This window comes from Rhipicephalus sanguineus, chromosome 1, assembly GCF_013339695.2.
Source record: "Rhipicephalus sanguineus isolate Rsan-2018 chromosome 1, BIME_Rsan_1.4, whole genome shotgun sequence".
In the NCBI taxonomy this organism is placed as follows: domain Eukaryota; kingdom Metazoa; phylum Arthropoda; class Arachnida; order Ixodida; family Ixodidae; genus Rhipicephalus; species Rhipicephalus sanguineus.
Genome location: NC_051176.1, coordinates 263,373,863 through 263,394,158, shown reverse-complemented (window position 1 = coordinate 263,394,158; position 20,296 = coordinate 263,373,863). Strand labels below are relative to the sequence as shown.

The window sequence follows — 20,296 nt, the reverse complement described above, 5'->3', positions numbered from 1 at the left end:
TAGAGGACGAAATTACGTGGGCAGGCATGACGTATACGTGGTGAAGTGCAACCGAATCGCCCTGTGTACAAAAGCCATGGCGGATTGGGCTTCTCTAATGGCACTGCTCGCTACACGTTCGCTTTATTGCGTTCATTTGTAGACTGGGTCGTGATTCCACCCATTGTAAAATTAGTGATGGTAGCATACAAGAAAAGTGTATAGCAGGCTGTTTTCTTGCCTCTCTGAGATCCAATAAAATGAAGTCATCCTACCGAATAATTCATACTCTTTACACACCTTCGACGATGCAACCCGGAACGCAGGTTCTATGAAGTTCTGTACTTAAGCTAATAGAAATTATGGTGCAGCATTTACTCCTTATTGGTGAAGGTGTTATAAGGAGTTGAACTGTGAGTGACGTAGAAGGAATGGAACAATAGCTTACAGATGTTGTTCGCTGCTTCTCGTTTCCTTCTTCGGTGCTCGTGGCAGGAAATGCCTGAAATAAAGAAGAAGAAAAACGTTTGATGTCAGCTTATATTCATGAGGTCTATCTTTTCTTCTACGAATATTGTACAAGCTATCATGACTTGAGAATTATCCACGCACGCGCGCACGCACGTACGCACACAGACATGACAAGTGCCAAAAATAGCAAGGGGAATAATGCCCAGCGCATAGAGTGCACGATGATTTAGTTTTTGTTGCAGGAACATATTTAGTTCTTTCAGATCGTATTATAGACGGTCAAGTGAATATGAATCTGTGGCGTATACGTCTTGGTTGCCTCTCCTTATGCAGGAAAGCGGGTGTTGCGCCCATTTCGAAAGCAGTTACCAGCCTGCGTTCACTTTCGAATTGTTTTGTTTTTGTTTACAGCAAATAACAACACTGCCTTTCTTGAAAAAAACAGAAAAAAAGGGGGGGGGGGGGGCTACGGGAATGAGTTTAAAAGTACAGGTGTAGTATCTGTGCAAGCTATGTAGTACTTGTTGATGATCATAAATGTAGTTCCCGACACTACAGAAGCGCCAGAATCTTTATCTCACGCCAAGATCACCTTCTTTGCGCAAAACTACAAAAAGTACTGGACACGGCGAGAAAAGACGCATGCAGAACACGTCAGCGCAAAGAACGTTGATCATATTTAACCAACTAGACCATTGTCCGGTTTTTCTCATGCCAAGAGCTTCGAAAAAGCAGCAGAACGAAATTTTAGCCGTGTGTCGTCCAAGTGCCCGAGACTGTGGCCCCTTGCCAGATGTCTCACCGCTTCTCAATGTGTTGCTCACGTCATGTCGCGTGAGGAGCACGACGCCGGAACTGGAAAGCGCTTCCGCCGCGTCCACGCCTCCGCCCGCGCCGCAGCCGAGGTCCTTAGAATCCAGAGACTGGAACAGCTGCCCAGAACACGTGGTGAGCGTTAGGATGTTAGCGTCACGCAACATACGGTGATGTTCTGTACCGTTCTGTCAGCTCGGTTCGCCGCTTACAATTTTGTGAGTAGCACAGCCTTGAAAAAGTACCGTTTTGGTCACATGAAAAGAATAATAAGCGTAATATGAATGTTGTTCACTTATTGTTAAGAAAAAAGCTTAATGACATGAAAAGCAGATAGGTTGACCTGGGGTATATTTGTTTAGCCAGCAGCTCTTGCAAGAGGTAATAATAATAATTGTTGGGCTTTTCTTACGTCCCAAAAACACGATATAATTAAGACGGACGTCGTAGTGGAGGGCTCCGGAAATTTTGACCATCTGGCTTTTGCAAGAGGCAGAGACATAAATAAAGAGAAGAGGAAATAGGCTCGTATCCAACCCTTTTGTGTGACTGGATGTAATATTAGAAGTCGTGGCCGGTCAATGAGAAACGGTTGTCAGGATCGGAAACATTTTCGAATTTGGCTGTCGACCTGTAGAAGTTACAAAACATTGTCATTTGCAACAACTGCTTGTCATAGGCCGCCAATTTTGTGCTCAGTGTTCCGTCGTTACCTTCGCTATATCGTGGTCGGCTTGTTCCTCTTCCTGGCAACCGATACAGCGTATACAAACTCCGCTTTCAATATGGACTTTTGGGACGTATAAAGGACAATTTGTGTTTTTTAGAAACGTTTACTATCGGTCAGCCGTCTATGAATACGCTCCCTATAGTATAACCATCCATATTCACAAAAACACGTTATACTAGAATTGTTCGTAAGAGAAGGTTTCAGTGGAATCTCATGCTAGGCATATCATTAGCGAAACCAGATGACCCGTAGTAAATGGCGCGTACGAAAAGAAAATTAATAATAAACGCGAGACCATTCTACTCTGTTAATGTGGGTGACCAGCGGAGCTGACGGGCGTGGAATTCCTTCGGGAGTTGCCTAATGGATGCTTAAGTGCAGAGTTTTATTAAATGCGAAGCATTTCTTAGCGTAAATTTGTCACTTTGAGTGTTTCTATCTATCTATCTATCTATCTATCTATCTATCTATCTATCTATCTATCTATCTATCTATCTATCTATCTATCTATCTATCTATCTATCTATCTATCTATCTATCTATCTATCTATCTATCTATCTATCTATCTATCTATCTATCTATCTATCTATCTATCTATCTATCTATCTATCCGCCTACGTCTGGGTGCTCTCGTGATCGTCTCCTTAACTTGGTGTAGACCAAAAATAGCATGGGAGGGTAAGAGGACTTCACGAGTATGACTGTCTGGTCATGACATGAATAACGTGAAAATCCTGTCGCGTACGTCGTCAAACCCTTTGCTGCAGACAGGTATATGACACATACCCGTTTACCACGGACCGTGGTATACGGGTATGCGCCACAGGTTATTGATAGTTTATATCTATTAAAGAACGGCGACAACAGACATTGGTAAAAACCGACACCTGCAGCGTTGACCCGACGAACGCAAATAAAAATCAGGATCCCAGCAGGAATCGAACCCAAGCATTATGCGTGGCAATCAGGTATTCTACCGCACAGCCACGCCATGTCTGGAAACTGCTTTGGAAAAACACCCTATGCAAGTGTAATGTCGTTGCAACGTCAATTGTCGTTGTGGTGCTGGCTACCTAATTTTATAACAAAGCAATAAGCGCTACATATGTACTCCTACGATGCAGGCATCATGTCACACAGCTACTACACTTACAAAAAGATGTCGGTCAACCTCGTAACGCTTGATTCAAAGCAAAAAAAAATGCAGCATATAACTACTCGCTGACTGCTTCGCATGAAACCGATTGCCACAAGGTGTGGGATCTGCCGAATTTTTGTGGGTTGGCGCCGTTCCCTGGAACGCTGTTTTTGGGCGGCATCGGTATGGCGTCTTCTTTCTAGCGTTCGTGATCATCTTGGGCGGCCCCTTAAAAGGCGCATCACGTGACCACCGAAACGAATGTTTGGCATGAAATTTTCGCAAAGCCAGAATTTTCCTTATCTGGACATGTATCCATGTCGGCTTTACACGTTGTCCTGCAGAGGGCTTTTATTCAAACACCACCAAAGCCAACGAAGACTTCATAAAAACATTTTCCTTTTTTACATTTGTTTTTCACCGCGGGTACAACGCATTCACATGGTTCAGACACATGCACTTTCTGCACAGTGGTTAAGACACTCGCTTAAGGAGCGTGGGGGCCCGGGTTCAAGACTGATTTTGTTTTATTCGTTTATTCCTTTATTCCCCGCGTGTTTTTTCTGATGCACTGCTTTCTTCCGACAATTCATAGAGGGCTCCAGATGTTTCGCTTTAATGATTCAATATACACCATTTCTCCTTAGGTGTCGCTGTGCATTTATTGTAGATAATTGTAGACACAGGCGGACGGCGCAAAATCAAGGAGGTGTGCAATTTACAGCAAAGAAAACCACTGCGAATTCAGCCCCAGCTGTTTTTTTTTCTTTTCAGCCACTTCTGCGTAGAAACTGCTTTCTCAAAACAAACTAGCCGCCAGTGTTTACGAAGGACTTCGTATGTTAGGACGGCAGGTAGCATCGGCAATTTATGATAGTAAAATATTATTATTAAGCCAATAAGAAACACCCGATGCAACGATGTTTGCACCTACGCTGTAGCATCAGGCTCTTGGATTCAAGAGAGATCTTTGAACTGCATCTTAAAACAGCTTAAGTAGTGAGGATTACGGTGCCACGCATCTTTCGAGGAACATAGGCCCGTATCCAGAAAAAAGCTCTTGCAACAGATTTGTTCGTAAGAAAACAATTCGGACTAATCCTGATGCTGGGCATATTATTAGAGAAGGTGACTTAGCAGTTGTAAAAAAAAAAGCGCATTGAAAACGCACATTTAGGAATTCGGCTCCCAGTTTTATGAAAAGGCTGGCCATTAGAAGCGTAGTGACGGGCTTATCTGATCAAAGTACGTCCCTAGTTCCACTGAAATATGAATTTTACGTCCAATAACAGCATTGCAAGGCTTAAAATTGCAATATGGACGCTGTGTACGGCAACTTTCCCCATGCATAATTATTCTGTTAATACGTGTAGGTCCGCGGCAGCGATGTACTTTGCTGTATACCTCCCTGTCGGTGCGGAGCTAATATTTTGCCTTACGATGAATACAACACCACGCTACAATTTATAACCTTAGTGATGCTTTAAGATATTCACATATTTCATGAAACGGTGTACTCGTGAATGGTTTTATTGCGATAGTAACTATATAGAAATTCTCAGCGGGTTTTGCCGTCGCCGTCATGTCCCGTATATGTATATGTACTTATATAAAAACCAGAAATCAAAATAATTAAGAAGAAAGACTTTCCGAAGCGCGCGACCGGGGATTAGCACCTGCGACCCCTCGCTCCGCAGCGCACTGCTTTAGACAATTGCGCCACGCAATATACATACACCAGCTTACTAACGGCGAGCTATTTATAGACACCAATTACCCCGGCCGGTTCCCAGAGATCGGAGGTGCTTCGGCGGGTTCATTATCACCCGCGATATGGCGCGAAGGGTGCGTTAAACGCCGTCGCCTCGCGAGTAGCTGCGTTGGGTAGGCTGCTCTTGTGTTCGGAGGAGCAGCAGCGTTTGAGAGTTGGACCAAACGCAGGCGGCGTTGAATCAAACGCACGGCACGCCACACATGGCGAAATTAAAGTTATGCAAGAGGCGGGCCATGCCGCGTCGTTGCCCGCTTTGCGTTTGCGTCGTCTCGCTGTCGACCCACGCTAGTTTTCGATTTTTGGGCCTTGGGACAACGCGAGCGCAAGAGCCCAAGAGTGACTTGGATTCTGCGCATGCGCCCTGGCGGCTCGCAAATTTTTTGGGTCCCCTAGCTCCTTGGGTCCTCGATTCTGAAGCTATCTAGTGTTTCACCGGAGGTGCAATGTGCGCCACCGACTTGTACTTTGACATACAGGGCATGGTCACCCGTGCTCGCGCGCTTATGTCTTGAGTAGGAGGTTTGCATCTCTTGTGCTTTCCCGCAAAATTTGCGTTGAAGCTATAGGCGACACGAAGGTCACTTCACTCGCTGCAGCGGCCGCGTTTGCGAAAGGAGTGAGCTGCTAGCTAGAAGAGCCAAAGTAGGGGCTAGTTCAAGTAAGAACTGTAACAGTTAGTTCGCACTCGTCCTGTGTACCTAATATAATAATATCTGGGGTTTAACGTCCCAAAACCACCATATGATTATGAGAGACGCCGTAGTGGAGGGCTCCGGAAATTTCGACCACCTGGGGTTCTTTAACGTGCACCTAAATCTAAGTACACGGGCCTCAAACATTTTCGCCTCCACCGAAAATGCAGCCGCCGCGGCCGGGATTCGATCCCGCGACCTTCGGGTCAGCAGCCGAGCGCCATAACCACTAGACCACCGTGGCGGGGGTCCTGTGTACCTGTGCGTTCTTTTCATGCGTCCTGTTTTGTGCTTGAGCAGCGCGCTGCAAATGCCGAGCTGTGACAGTTGTTAGTTCGCGCTCGACCTGTGTGTGTTATTTTCGTGCGTCCTTTGTGCTTGAGCAGCGCGCACAAGTTTCGAGCTGCTTGCCGTTCTTCGCGTGACATTCCAATTTGTTCCTATCGCATTCATTGCTTCGCCCTTGCGGCGAAACTGTGTTTTTTTTTACATGCACAGCACACTAAATATTCAGTACTAGTTTTTTTGCAAATGAGGCTTCAGAGCAGAACAGGGCTCGTATTCACAACACAGCTCATATGCTACAATCCATACTCTTAGACGCTTTAAGGTTTTCACATGTTTTATGACATCGCTTATTCATGAATGCTTTCTACATGCATAGAACACCAAATACTCAATATGAGGTCTTGCGAACAGAACAGGGCCTGTATTCACAACACAGTTCTTACACTACACCCGTTCGCAATAACACATACCAGTCAATAACGAGAGCGAACATGTTATTATATAAAACTCTCTGCCAGTGCTAAACAGCTCTCACGGACGAAAAGTTTGAGAATTCGACCCTGTTCAATAGCAAAATCCCGCAGTTTTCTCTATGCTGAACGTTTAGGCAAACGTATTTGCTTCAGTGCTCCACGTGATTCTTATAGAAGCGTATAGGACACGAAAAACAAGTACAGTCACGTAGAAATGAATATCAAACGGGAAAATCCAAACACGCACACGAAATTGGAAGGTTCGTGTAAACAGTCTATTTGCTGTAGTGTGATTGAACCTGGATTGAGAGATACCGCATACATGTCAAATGGTGAAGGATGCCACAATCGCATGCTCCTACATCTATATCTTAAGCGCTTATTATCGGCACTTAGGACCCATGTTTCGTGTTAGCAAACCTTAAAATCTAATACAAATTTATTCTTTTAAAATATTTTTTTCATATGCTGCCTGCTTTCGCGCCATCGTAACTCCACGTGTCTTTTTGCCAATCCAAGTATATAGCCACCATCGACTTTTTTCTTCCTAGAACGCTATGTTCTCAGACTTCTTGATGTCACTTGGAATAGTAGTGAACTGTCCTTTCAATTATTTTAAAATATTTATCCTTAGAGTTTCTTTTTGACTATTTGATATATTTCCATCACTGGCTTCTCCAATGCACTGCGGTATTTTTGTGTCTGTTCTCCTGCAATGCGCAGTCCTCTGTCGAGGAAAAGTAACGACGCCATTATATCGCTTAAATCGATGAAACAGTTTCATGTTTCGTTCCCCTGTCTAGACTCTTCCGTTCTGCATCTTTCATAAATGACTGTGCCCTCATTACGAGTAATGACTGGACAGCTAAGCACTTTTTATCGTACCAAGCGAAGGTGCTTTGAAGACATTCATTACCGTGTCCCTTGTTAGGAGATCCTTCTTTCTCAGCAGGTACAGTGCTTGGTCTACGCCCAACAACCCGACAAGTGTACCAGGCGTGCCCGAAACGACTAGCGTCTCGAGGGCCATGGGCTCGGATGTTCCCAAATTCTTCCTTCCCAGGGTAACCTGAAATGTACAAGTAAAGGAGGCGATGAAATCGCACGCATAATCTTTGGGTGGACATTTCCAGTGCGCGGCTTCTTCTAGAATGAACGCTTTAGCGTCCGTGTATGATACAGATATCTTCCGAAGCCATATACTAGACCAATCCGCGATACCTGTGCAAATTGGAAAGGGGTACGTGTATTCTTTATTTATATCCCCTGTAAAGCCAACGACTCACATTTTCTGAACATCATGGATAAAGTATAGATCCCGCGGCCTGACGAAAACGTTACTACGCTTCCTGAAAGCTACAATAACAACCAGAAAATAATAAATTGGGTAAAAACTTTTTAACATATGTGCACGTTACTAAGAAGAAAAGAAAATCAACGCATCTCCACGTAGTGAATCATGACGAGTGGGTGAAGCTCTGGGTATCGTATGGGTGAGTAACCGTACGTTATCCGAGCATTGCCCCATATAATGTAAATTGACTGACATGAAGTGACAAAGAGTCGACGACAAAGCTAGGTCCTAAGGTCCATAATGTCTACGTTGAAGTCGCCGACTAGTATGAAGGGTTTGTGCTTGTAGGTGTTTTATATTGTTCTGTCACAATTATGATTGATGTTCGTCTATTGTGAACCTTCTTTTTTAAAATTCACATACACACATATATGTTTCGACTATAGCAACGGTTTTCTATATACCGTGACAGCCGACAGTGAGAGTCGACGACAAAGCTAGGTCCCAAGGTTCATAATGTGTACCTTCAAGTCGCCGAGTATAATGGGTTTGTGCTTGCAGGTGTTTTGTATTGTTTTGTCACAATTATGATTGATATTAGTCTGTTGTTAAACCTGATGTTTCGATTTTACACGGTGCTGTGTCGTGAGCACGGACGCCAAACGGACGGGCAAGCCTCGGCCTTAAGGTGCTTCGCCCCTAAAATGTAACCATAACGATAGCGAATTTCAACTACTGTATGCATCTCAGCTTCATTGCCAAAGCAGTAGTTAATTCTGCTATGGATCGGAAGACAAAGCGTTTTAAAAGCGGAGCTCTTTAAGCTTTTCGTTGTGCCGGGTAGTGCCAAGATAAACTATCATCTTCATGAATCGGCACGCGCTATCTTCGTCCTCTTCTATCTCTCAGTCCTCTTCTTCATCTTCTGCTTCGCTCCCAAAACACGTGCGCCGATTTCTTCGGCGTGGCCTGTAATAACCCTGATGGGTGACAGGAGAGAACTAGTACAGAGAGAGAGAAAGAAAGAGAAAAATCTTGGCAATAAAAATTCCTCATGAGGCAGCGGTATTCAAACCTGCGTATCCACGATCCGAAAGAGAGCGTTTTAACCACTCGGCTATCCAGGCACGGAGACAGAACATAGCATAGCCTTGTATAGTATCGTATATGCTCCTGTTGTATAGATTCAATTTGGCCCGTGGGCTCGGCCTTTGACAAACGAGCGAAGCAACACCGCTGAACTTACCTGAGATGCGTCTGTGCACGCTGGCTGGGCGTTCACGTAAATGGAGTCTGTAACAACGCGTCCATCGAGCACGGCAAATACCACGACGCGGAAGCTGGGCGTCATCTCAGGCGTAACACGTATCACTATGTTTTCCTCGATTCTTCTTCCGTCAGGCAGCTTCTTGACCAGCTGTACCCTGCCCTTCGACAGAACCTGTTGTGAATGAAAAAAAAAAAAAATGTAATAGGTTGGAACAATGCCAACGATCCGAATCATAGCTTTAAAGAAAAAAAAAATCAGAATAAACTGACGGTTTGAATCAATGAGAAGCGAATATTTCGTAAAACGGTTAGGTTTCGCATTTAAAAGTACTCATCTTCTACAACGTGCTTTTAAAACAAGTCCATTCGTGAGCTTAATTTAATCGTAGATGTTTATCTACATAACTATATTGCATAAAATAGAGAAGCCAATGCACGATAATGCGTAGCCTTAATCTAATCGCATACACTTGCTAGATTAATTATCAATTTATCAACTCACTGCAAAGTTTAAATTAAGGGTAAACAGAAAAGTCGTGTATGGCATAAAAGAAAGAATACCATCTTACCGCATAGTAGACCGAGGAATGAATTTTGTCGAAGCGGTGTATGAACAAAACAGCTTCGTACACGTCATGTGCCTGAAAAAAAGCACAGTTTGTTTAACCTATGTTGAGCTTTCAGCGCATTTGTTTTTATTAAATACTTCGTGCGCTTGAAGTAAAAAGTGCACAAGAAAGGTTTCGAAAAAAAAAAAAGGCGCGCATAATAACGCATCTGCTGGTTTAAGTTTAGTTGAGGAACGTCACTTTGTTTCCTGAAAACTATTCAGAAATTTGTTACGAAGGCTAGCATACAATACTGAATGAATTGTTCGCATTACCGAATTTTGCTCAATATTGAGGCATTAGGATTAATAGTGAAAAGCTATAGCGTTCTTAAAGGAGTGGTGACACAAAAATTCGGACACAATTTGACTGTTGAATCACACTAATGGGTGCATATAGGTGCCATCTGTACAATATCAGCCACAAATACAGCCTAAAAGGTATTTTAATTGAGTTTTGAAGTTCGTGAAAGTGCCGGATCCGAAATAGAAGCAAAAGACGATGAGGTCACCGAGTGGATACCACGTACGTCACGAGTTCTGGCCGGGTTACCGGAGGCGTGTACTAAAGCCCCTCCATGCGTTTTTCGCCGACGCGATGGAGGGGCTTTAGCGTGTACGAGACCGACAAAGCTGGTAGCGACACCTGATGATGCGTAGCCTAACCAGAGACCTACAATATAACATCGCAGCGACTTACCCGCTTACTGATTCTATGTAAAGCATTTGCAATGAGATAATTAGCAACTCACAGTATTCTCATTGCTTTTTTTCTCGACAAGAACTACAACGCGACGGAAAAAATCGAAAAAAAAATTATTGTAGTTGGACAAAACGCCACAAATGTCGCTACGGGCTCCGCAGTTGTACGCATTGCTGCTGCTGCTGCAGCCGTCAACAGCTCCGGTAACCAGGTACCCGCAATCGATAGGAAGTCTACAGACGAACTAAAGCTCTCTGCTGCCGGGATCATATTGCGTAGTGGACAGATAACTGCTTCGACCCTCCGACGTGCGTACGTGGGATTGGTATGCCTTGAGAACGCGGCGTTGCCCGATATAAATATGAGTCAGTAAAGCGTACATCACGTCATTTGCATGTTACGCATAACCACTTTTACAGAGTGCCAATGTAGTGATTTCAATGCTTCCTTCGTCACTTCTCATCCTGCTACTTTACGAATGATCGGAGCGAAAATGTTTCAGCACGTCTAATGCTGCGGCTACTCCAAGCCTGGCGGAAAACGTCGCCTCAGTTGGACAACGACTACAAGAACAAAATCGCAGCTACCGGCGAGATTCGCAAAGTGAATCGAGCTTTTCTTACTGATTTTTACACTCCTGCCAGCTCTTTCGACCATCGCCGCACTAGATAAGCAACGTAGTTTGACAATCGAGGAAACAAGCACTCGCAACGCTCAACACCTGCTCAACACAGCAAATGAAACAGTAGCACTGACAACATAGCAGAAGCTGGCCAGTGACGTCACTGGTTCTTGCGGTCTTGTTTACCAAGTAGACCATCTACGTCACGGGGCTACCGAGTGCTCCTCGAAATCGAAACTGCCTCCGGTCGTAACATACGAGCATATAATTAAACATTCGTCTCGCGCTGGGGCAAATGAGTTTCGTTGCCGCTATTATCGAGTCAGTAGCCATTGATTAAGAGCAAAAAACAGAGGTTCACAAATTTTCTGTCACCACTCCTTTAAAGCGCCTCGATGAGTGAGTGTTTTCGCTATATCGGCGGCTCCCATCGGAGTGCGGTCACTGTACGACTTCTCCCTTGGCATCATGCAGAAACCGAGCCACCAAAGTTGTTGAGTGACTTCACTATAAATTTTTTTATGAAACATACGCGGATTATGAACGGAGGTGAAAGCCTTGCCGTCGTGATATTCACAGGACGCAGAATTTTGATGCTGTGTTGGAGATAGTGATCGCGAAAAGTTTAGCCTGTTTGTTGCAACAAGATAATAACAATAAAGAAAACCAGAACAGTAGTTGAAGCATTTATGCCGTACAACATGCATGTGAGTGTTCAAATAAACTATTAGATTGCTGCGTTATGTCCTACAACGCATCATAGTAGAATAAGGGCATTTGCTTACAGTGATTTAGTGACGGTGCGATGACAGAGGCTCGTGTCCGGAGAAATTGTTATTCGGGCTCCGTGGGCTTCTAACTTTCTGGCCGCTTTTTCGAACGCCTTTTGTATGCACACTGTCAAACATCGTCGGTGGGCGCAGATTAAGACACATGAAATAAGTGCGCTTCGTGTTTGTGTTGCCCTGCTACGTGTCTTAAGTTGCACCCGCAAACGATGTTCTTCAGACCACTCCGAGTAGTCCAAGAAGGTGCCCTATCTTGCGCGTTCTTTTATGCAAGGACGCAAGCGAACAGGTCATCTTACCTTAACAACATTCTTTGGGTCTTTTCTTTGGATAGCGATGAATCCGTTTGAAAAATCCCTGTAGGGTTCTAGTGCGAGTCGTTCTCGTGCCTCGTACTGATTTGGATACCTCCGATCATTGGTGGCCACCTTAAAGGAAAAGACAGATGAGCAACATCTTTGAACATTACCACAATGGGCAAAGGAAGATGCGCAAACATTATGACTGTTACCTCCAGTTTGGGCCTAAGTACTCCGCAAATATGCTAAGACATGTCGCAGATATTAGGCATAATGTACTACTTTTTCGTTCTTGTAAATGAAACGAACTCCAAAGCAACGTGTAACGTACACAACCAACGAAACCAACAGCCAATTAAGCCAAGGAATGCTTAGGGGACATTATTTGTTGTTTTCAACTGTAGTGCGATGATTCTGATCTAAATCGAATGAATTAAAGTGAATGAAAAAGCACCCTTTCCGTCGGTGGTATCCGAACCCACAACCTTCGAATTCGAAGGTTGTGGGTTTTGATCCCGCAGGCGGGAGGGGTGCTTTCTGTCCCGACGTGGAAGCGGCCCGCTGCGCACTAACGCGCGCCCTAAAGGACCGCAATGAAGTTTTTCATCAATCCATCAAGCCAATACACTTCCGTTAAAAAATTCGGCAGATCCCACGCCTTGTGGGAATCGGTTTAATGCGAAGCAGTCGGGGAGTACTTCTATGTTGCATTTTATGGCTTTGAGCCAAGCGTTACGAGGTGGGGCGATGCGTTTTTGTGACCAGATAGTCATATTCGTCAAATCCTCTTACCCTTCCATGCCAGTTTCGGTCTGCACCAAGTTAAGGATGCGATCACGCGTGCACCCAGACGTAGGCGGCTAGATAGATACTAGATAGATACGTAGACAGAAACGCTCAAAGTGGTAGGGTTCGCTAAGAAATGCTTCGCATTTAAAGCAACAAATCATGTCCTGTGCGCTTTCCTTGGCTCATTGTCTGTTGGTTTCATTGGTTGTGTATAAAAAGGGAACGATCCCCTCGGACAATTGCACTTTCGTGCATAATGTACAGCACGCTTATTACGCAAAAGCTTCTAGGTTCCAAGAATCACAATTTACCAGTGCCATACTGAGACCAATGTTGTACTCTTGAACTTAGCTTTCTCTTAGGAAAAAAATGAAAAAAAAAAAACTGGCCACATTGAAACGAACCAGCAGCCTCTGTGGACATCTCTGTGAGAGATATGTGTGAAGAGACAAACCCACTGGATGTGTTTGTGGAAACTGCGGCTCCAGTTGTCACAGACACTTCCAGTGGGCTCAATAGATTATGCTTGCCGACAGTTACTGTGGATTACGCGTTCCCTTTTTATCGCCCAAAGTGTCTTCAATACCAAAGATTTCTTCCGTCACCTCGTCACGAACTATTTTGTTACCTTCAGCACCGTGCTTACAGGCGAGACGTTTCCAGTCGACCTATGCGGCAGCACTCTGTTTGGGAACGCGAGGTTTTACCTCGATAGAAAGCGCTCGGTCGTTGGTGGAGGTCGGTATGAAGAACGTTGCCACTCCGTCACTGTCGGTCGTAGCTTCTTCGATTTTTCCCGAAGGCAGTTTTATCTTCATCGGTACATATCGAGCTGGGTTTCCATTGACGTACGTCACTTCAGCCTGCACAGGGTGAACATGGCGTAGTTATTGCGTGTATATATATATATATATATATATATATATATATATATATATATATATATATATATATATATTCTTTACAAGTACCTTACAGGCCTCGCAGAGGCATTGCGTAAGGAGCAGGGGGGAGGGGTCGATACAAAGTAAGACCAAATTGGGTTAACATCATATCATCAAAGCCAGTAAGAACAATGCCGAACAACATCATCAACAACAACAAAAAAAATATGTCAAAGTACAAAACTAGTCATATGTATGTCACATGAATAGGCAAGTTTGAAACTCATAAAAGAAATTGAACAGCGTGTTGGACAGATCGAATGAAGCGGAGTGAAACAGACTACGCAGTTTACCGGTACTAGTTGGGATAATAAACAAAACTTAATGCAACAGCATCACTTTGATGATGAAATAAAAGAAAAAGGGGATGATGAATCTTGGGAGCAAATGGACCAGCTAAGTATTATCAGTGAAATGGTTGATGAGATGCTCGCGAAATTTATCGTGATTACGGTTAAGGGCGATACTGTTTGGAAGATCATTCCACAGTCGTAAGGCACGCGGGAGTGACGAGTAGTTAAAAGCATCAGTGGTGCCGTAGACAGGGACGTAGCTGAAGTCGTGTAATCTGTGCGATAAGTGAGAGGAACGTTGTAATTGTGCTAGCTGTGATCGAGTGGCAGTGACATATTTATGAAAGAGTGATAAAAGCGCAATTTCACGACGTATTGTCAATGCATGGAGTGAAAGTTTGAGCTTTAGCTGGGTTACACTGGACAAGTTGTTATAATTCCGCGTGATAAAACGACAAGCCCTGTTCCGAATAGCTTCTAACTTCTGTATTAAATATTTTTGATGAGGTGACCAAATGGATGATGCGTACTCTAACTGGGGTCGGAGAAATGTTTGGTAGGCCTGTTTACGTACGTGAGGAGTAGTGGATTGTAGGCTGCGACGAAGATACCCCAATGATCGAGAACCATTAGCAGAAATGGTAGTTATGTGGTCGAAACAGGAAAGGTTTTGTGTGAGGTGAACGCCTAAATATTTATGCCATGTGGTTCTAGCCAATGTGTTGTTTTTGATGTTGTAAGGAAAGAGCGAACGAACTGGTTTACGGGTAAATGAGGTAATTTTACATTTTGAATTGTTAAAAGTCATTAGCCATCTTTTACACCAGTTGTTAATGCGATCCAGGTCACTTTGGGGGGATTGGTTATCATCAGCACATTTTATGGAACGATAAACAATGCACTCGTCAGCAAATATACGTATACAAGATGATATGTTATTTGGCAGGTCATTAATGTAGATTAAGAATAGTGAAGGACCAAGGACGCTACCTTGCGGCACCCCGGATGTGACATCGGAAGGTGGAGAGAAGTAAGTATTGACAACGGTGAAAAAGTTGTTCATATATATATATATATATATATATTTCCCACGCACTGTGGGCATCGATGTAGTGCGATGAAGCAGCCAGCAAAGAGCTCCATACATCGCCTTGTTTCCCTCTGAGGAAAATGAAGTAATTCATGTCATGACATCTAGTTCATTTACACCACATGTATGTCATGCACGCATGCATGTACAGCATGTACAATCTCTTATAAAATGAAACGTATATTCTGGTATATACAATGTATGACCTGTCATTTATGTTCGTCACGCACTCATGTCATGCCACACCAATTTTGGTGTATATCCAGTTAACAAGACGGCCGAAGCGCACCAAGAGAGTGTCATGTAAATCATGCCGTACATGACATGCGTGTTATGATTTGCGTGTTAGGACCTCTCATTTATTGTTCGTCATACAGTCACGTTACGCAATACCTGTTTTGGTGTATATCAAACTAGGGAAACGGTCGGGAGCGCACCATGAGCGTGGCATGTAAATCATGCTGTACATGAAATGCATGTCATAATTGTCATGTGACCACCTGCCATTAGTGTTCGCCATACAGTGGCGTCGCGCAACAGCAGTATTAATAATAATAATATCTGGGGTTTAACGTCCCAAAACCAAGATATGATTACGAGAGACGCCGTAGTGGAGGGCTCCGGAAATTTCGACCACCTGGGGTTCTTTAACGTGCACCTAAATCTAAGTACACGGGCCTCAAGCATTTTCGCCTCCATCGAAAATGCAGCCGCCGCGGCCGGGATTCGATCCCGCGACCTTCGGATCAGCAGTCGAGCGCCATAACCACTAGACCACCGTGGCGGGGCGCAACAGCAGTATTGGTGTATGTCAAGCTAGCGAAACCGCCGCGAGCAGACCCTGAGCGTGGCATGTAAATCATGCCCTACATGACATGCTATAGCCTATATGTCATGATTTTAATGTTACCACCTTCCATTAGTGTTCATCATACAGTCGTGTCGCGCAACACGAATAGTAGTGTATGTCAAGCTAGCGAAACGGCCGCGACCAGACCATAAGCATGGCATGTACATCGAGCCCTAACGACATCCATGACATGATTTTCATGTTACAACCAGTCATTTATGTTCGTCATGCAGTCACGTCACCAAATATTAATTTTGGGGTATACCAAGCTAGCGGACGAGAGCGCACCATGAGCATAGCATGTAAATCATGCTGCACATGACATGCATATCATGATTTTCATGTTACCACCTGTTCTTTATGTTCTTCATCCAGTCATATCACGCAATACCAAATTTGGTACATGTCCTCATAGCTAAACGGCAGAAAACGCACCATGAGCGGGGCATGTTTGTCATGGCGCACATGACATACATGTCATGATTTTCATGTTACTACCTGTCATTTATGTTCGCCACCCAAAAATATCTCGTCGTACCAATTTTGGTGTATATCCATCTAATTAAACGGCCGCGAGTGCCCCGAGACCATGTCATGTAAATAATGCTGTACATGACATGCGTGTCATGATTTGCGCGATAGGACCAGTCGCTTATGTTTGTCATACACTCTTGTGACGCCATACTAATTTTGGTATATATGAACTTAGCGAAACGGATGCAAGAGCACAAAGACCGTGGCGGGTAAAGCATGCTGTTCATGACATGCATGTCGTGATTTCTATGTTATGACCTGCCATTTATGTCCGTCATACATTCCTGTTATGTCATACGTCATACCAATTTGGTATACATCCCATCAACGAAACGGCCAGGAGAGCACAAAGTCGCAGAAGTTCGCTAAGCAATGCTTCGCAGTTTATATATATATATATATATATATATATATATATATATATATATATATATATATATATATATTTGCAAATCAGTTCTGCTGAATCCCGCAAGGTGGCGGAAGGGTTAAGAAAGGAAACTTGACAACCTTCCGTATGTAGCACGAAGCCACAAGGAAATCCATACAAATTTCTCAGAAAGAAAGCATCTTAGTTGCCGAAAAATTCGTCCTGGTCGGGGGATCGAACCCAGGACCAACGTCTTTCCGGGGCGGTCGCTCTACCAATTGAGCTAACCAGGAAGCTAGCAGTTGGCAGCGCGAGGACGAATCCATCGACAACCCGAAGTACATGGACACATATTATTGCAAATCAGTTCTGCTCAATCCCGCAAGGTGGCGGAAGGGTTAAAGGGACATTGACAACCACCCGTTAGTAGCACGAATGGCCCTTGAGCGAGTGTGTCCGTTTTCGCTTGAGAGGCGAAATCATTTAAGCTCTTAAACGAAAACGACTTCTTTTTGACGTTGACGAGAAGGCATCATACATACTGCAAAATTGCAGCAGAAATTTACTGGCGTCAGTTATGATTGTCAGTGAGAATAATAGCACAGCGGCGGCTTGATGACACTCCTTCAGTGTTGCGAAAGCGCGGCAAGCGTCTGAACGCGCTTGCTTGCACGCAGGTCATTCTTGAATACGTTCTATTCCCCCTAATCAGGCGTCCGGTTAGCGGCTAGAGCACCGGGATTCAGTACTAGACCCACAGAGGCCAATCCCCCCGTCATTATACGTTTATACACTCCAGTGACGTCACTCGCGAGCTCGTGTGTGGGTGAGCGTCACGCCAGAATCTGTATCGTCCATCCATTCCGAATTCATCGCGCTAGCTAAAAAAAAAAACGCTATTCCCAATATATATATATATATATATATATATATATATATATATATATATATATATATATATATATATATATATATATATATATATATATATATATATATATATATATATATATATATATATATATATAGGGTGCCAAAGAATGACTGAAATCGGCGGTTGTTATCCCGTAAGGAAGCACGAAATAATGGAAATTGACCGATTGTCGTTTTTTTTTGTTTCGCAATGAGGCGATAGCATTTTATTTTTCAAAAACGGTGATGAATGACGTGTACATCAAGCGCCCGAGAGGTCGCCATTCCGTGAAAGAGAAGAATATATATATTCTATAGATCTAGGAAAAGTGCGAATAGTTCAGCAAGCGAGCTTGAGTTGGAAACAGACTATACGAAACGTACAAATAAAAGAGGGGTGAAAAAAAAAGTATAAAATGATGAGTGGGCGTAGGTACCAAGTTTAATCCGATTACCCTCATAGATGGCCACAGATAGAGAACTTCGATGTTTTTTGAGCTTTGTCTTCTCAAGTGCCCACGACACAAAAGGGTTAGTGTTGTTCACGCTAGATTTCCTCCAGCACTTTTCACGTAGCGAGGTGAGAGCGAGTTCCGGAAATTTCGCGAACGCGACGGAACTTTGCATTTCTCGTGCTGCAGCGAAGGTGATTGTACACGTTGGACGCATACAAAGCCGAAGGGTACACGTGAAGTTTAAATGGCGAAAAGTTGAAACCTAGTTAACACTCACGATTATGTATATCTTGGTACCGGGTTTGAAGCTTCGTTGATTCTTCTTCAGCGAAATCACGTAAGGCGTCTTAGAAAAAACCGTCTTGTCACTTTGAGCAGACTCCTTGGCGCCGGTAGCTTCCTCGGTGACAGTAGCTTTCACCACCAACCGCCCGTGGCTGGCAAACAGCGTGTCCAAGCGATTGCCAATGAACGGTTCAAGTTGCTCCCGCTTCAGATTGTACACAGCGTAACCGCCTTCGAGCTGCGCAATCGAACCAGCGATTCAGTGAACCCCGAAGCAAGCTATTCCTGCGAAGCCATTGCTACAAATGACCGAGATAGCGGTTCAATAAATGGTTTAGTTCTTACAAGCATTGGATATTTGCTGCTTGAAAACCACCACACGTCTCCAACCTCCTGCTTCAGCCCGAATTCGAAAACCACCACACCTTCGACGGGTTTTTGATTCACGAAGCTGGAAGAAATATTGGCGCACTTTTTAGGGATCTCTAAAGCCAAATGCTTCTGTCTCAGTCATTGAGTAGAAGACAAAAATAAGGCGCTCAGTTTTACTGAAAGAGAGTAGCTTTAAAAAAAATTGCGGACAGTAACAAGAGGCTAAGCAGGTACGACAGACAAAACTTTATAGAGTAAAATTTGAAATCTCAACATAGTTCCAGTGCACATGCTATTATTGTGGACTGTTTATAAGATGACTGTTTTTTTCAATTTTTTTTTTCTTGTTGGCTCTTTTACTCCTCGCTCACGTGTACAACGATTTCGACATTTCAGCGGCTTATCCTGTGTTGCTTAAAAGTTGCAAAATGAACGAGTATTGACCGCGAGATCCGCGATTGCAAGCTTAACGAGGCAGGTAAAAGCACAGTAATATTCCAGTGACTGTTTGTAAAATAATCGTTGCGTCAATGAAGTTGACTGAACTTCGCCAAAGACCTTCGTTTAAACACCGCTCTCGTATATTGCGTGCTCTATAGCCGAACTTAAAAAAGAAGAAGAAAAAAAAAAGCAAAATTCATTAATAGTATACTGCTGGAGAGGCTGACTAAAACAATTAGGCACATTCCCACATTTTTTTTTGTTTTTGAGTGCATTGAATAATATCCGCGAAATGCATAGTGTCGAAAAGTACGCGCGACGGAAAATTCAGCCTTACCTTGCAGCCACAGTGCAGGGTAACGTCGAAAAATTGCTCAATACATATTCCGGCACGTTCAGGTTGACCTTAAACCTTGGAAGCACTGCATCGTGATGAAAAAAAGGGGTAATTTTACTTAAAGCAAGTGCGCTACCATCGCTATCATGTTTAACATTTAATTTTTTTTTATTACGATATGATTACGCGGGGCGCCGTAGTGGAGGGCTCAGGAACTTTCGACCACGTGGGGTTCTTTAACGTGCGACTAAATCTAAGCACACGGGCATCAAGCATTTTCGCCTCCATCGAAAATGCGGCAGCCGCGGCCGGCATTCGATCCCGCGACCTTCGGGTCAGCAGTCGAGCACCATACCCACTGACCAACATGACGGGCATCGTATTTAACAGCCGCATCATTTACGCAGTATGACGTATACATAATCATTAAAACACCATAAGAAAGAAAAAAAAGGGCTTCACAGAGTATTCCAAGTCTTTCCTGGTTAGGATTACTAAGTATATTTGTTCGTGTAATATCGGGATTACATCATCATTCGCGGGTCTTAAATGAATACGCAAGAACGAGCGTGAGTACACAGATAAAACTTTTTTTTTTTCGATTTGCAGTAATTTAACAACGAATACAGCAAGAGTAGATAAATGGGTGTGAATAATCGCATTGCTTGCATAGAGAACGCTTA

General features: G+C 43.8%; 1 protein-coding gene across 1 annotated transcript in view; it reads right to left on the bottom strand.

Annotated features, from left to right (window-relative positions):
- The window catches only part of LOC119378865 (A.superbus venom factor 1), a 103,511-nt gene that overhangs the window by 79,049 nt on the left and 4,166 nt on the right, over positions 1–20,296 (bottom strand). The window contains exons 4-13 of the mRNA XM_037647914.2: positions 19,614–19,698; positions 18,809–18,914; positions 18,456–18,701; positions 13,438–13,593; positions 11,942–12,070; positions 9,492–9,563; positions 8,900–9,094; positions 7,276–7,428; positions 1,253–1,382; positions 428–481 (exon numbers count right to left, since the gene is read on the bottom strand). Of these exons, the coding sequence (XP_037503842.2) occupies positions 428–481; positions 1,253–1,382; positions 7,276–7,428; positions 8,900–9,094; positions 9,492–9,563; positions 11,942–12,070; positions 13,438–13,593; positions 18,456–18,701; positions 18,809–18,814 (1,141 nt within the window). The 5' untranslated portion in view covers positions 18,815–18,914; positions 19,614–19,698. The remainder of the gene's footprint in view (positions 1–427; positions 482–1,252; positions 1,383–7,275; positions 7,429–8,899; positions 9,095–9,491; positions 9,564–11,941; positions 12,071–13,437; positions 13,594–18,455; positions 18,702–18,808; positions 18,915–19,613; positions 19,699–20,296) is intronic.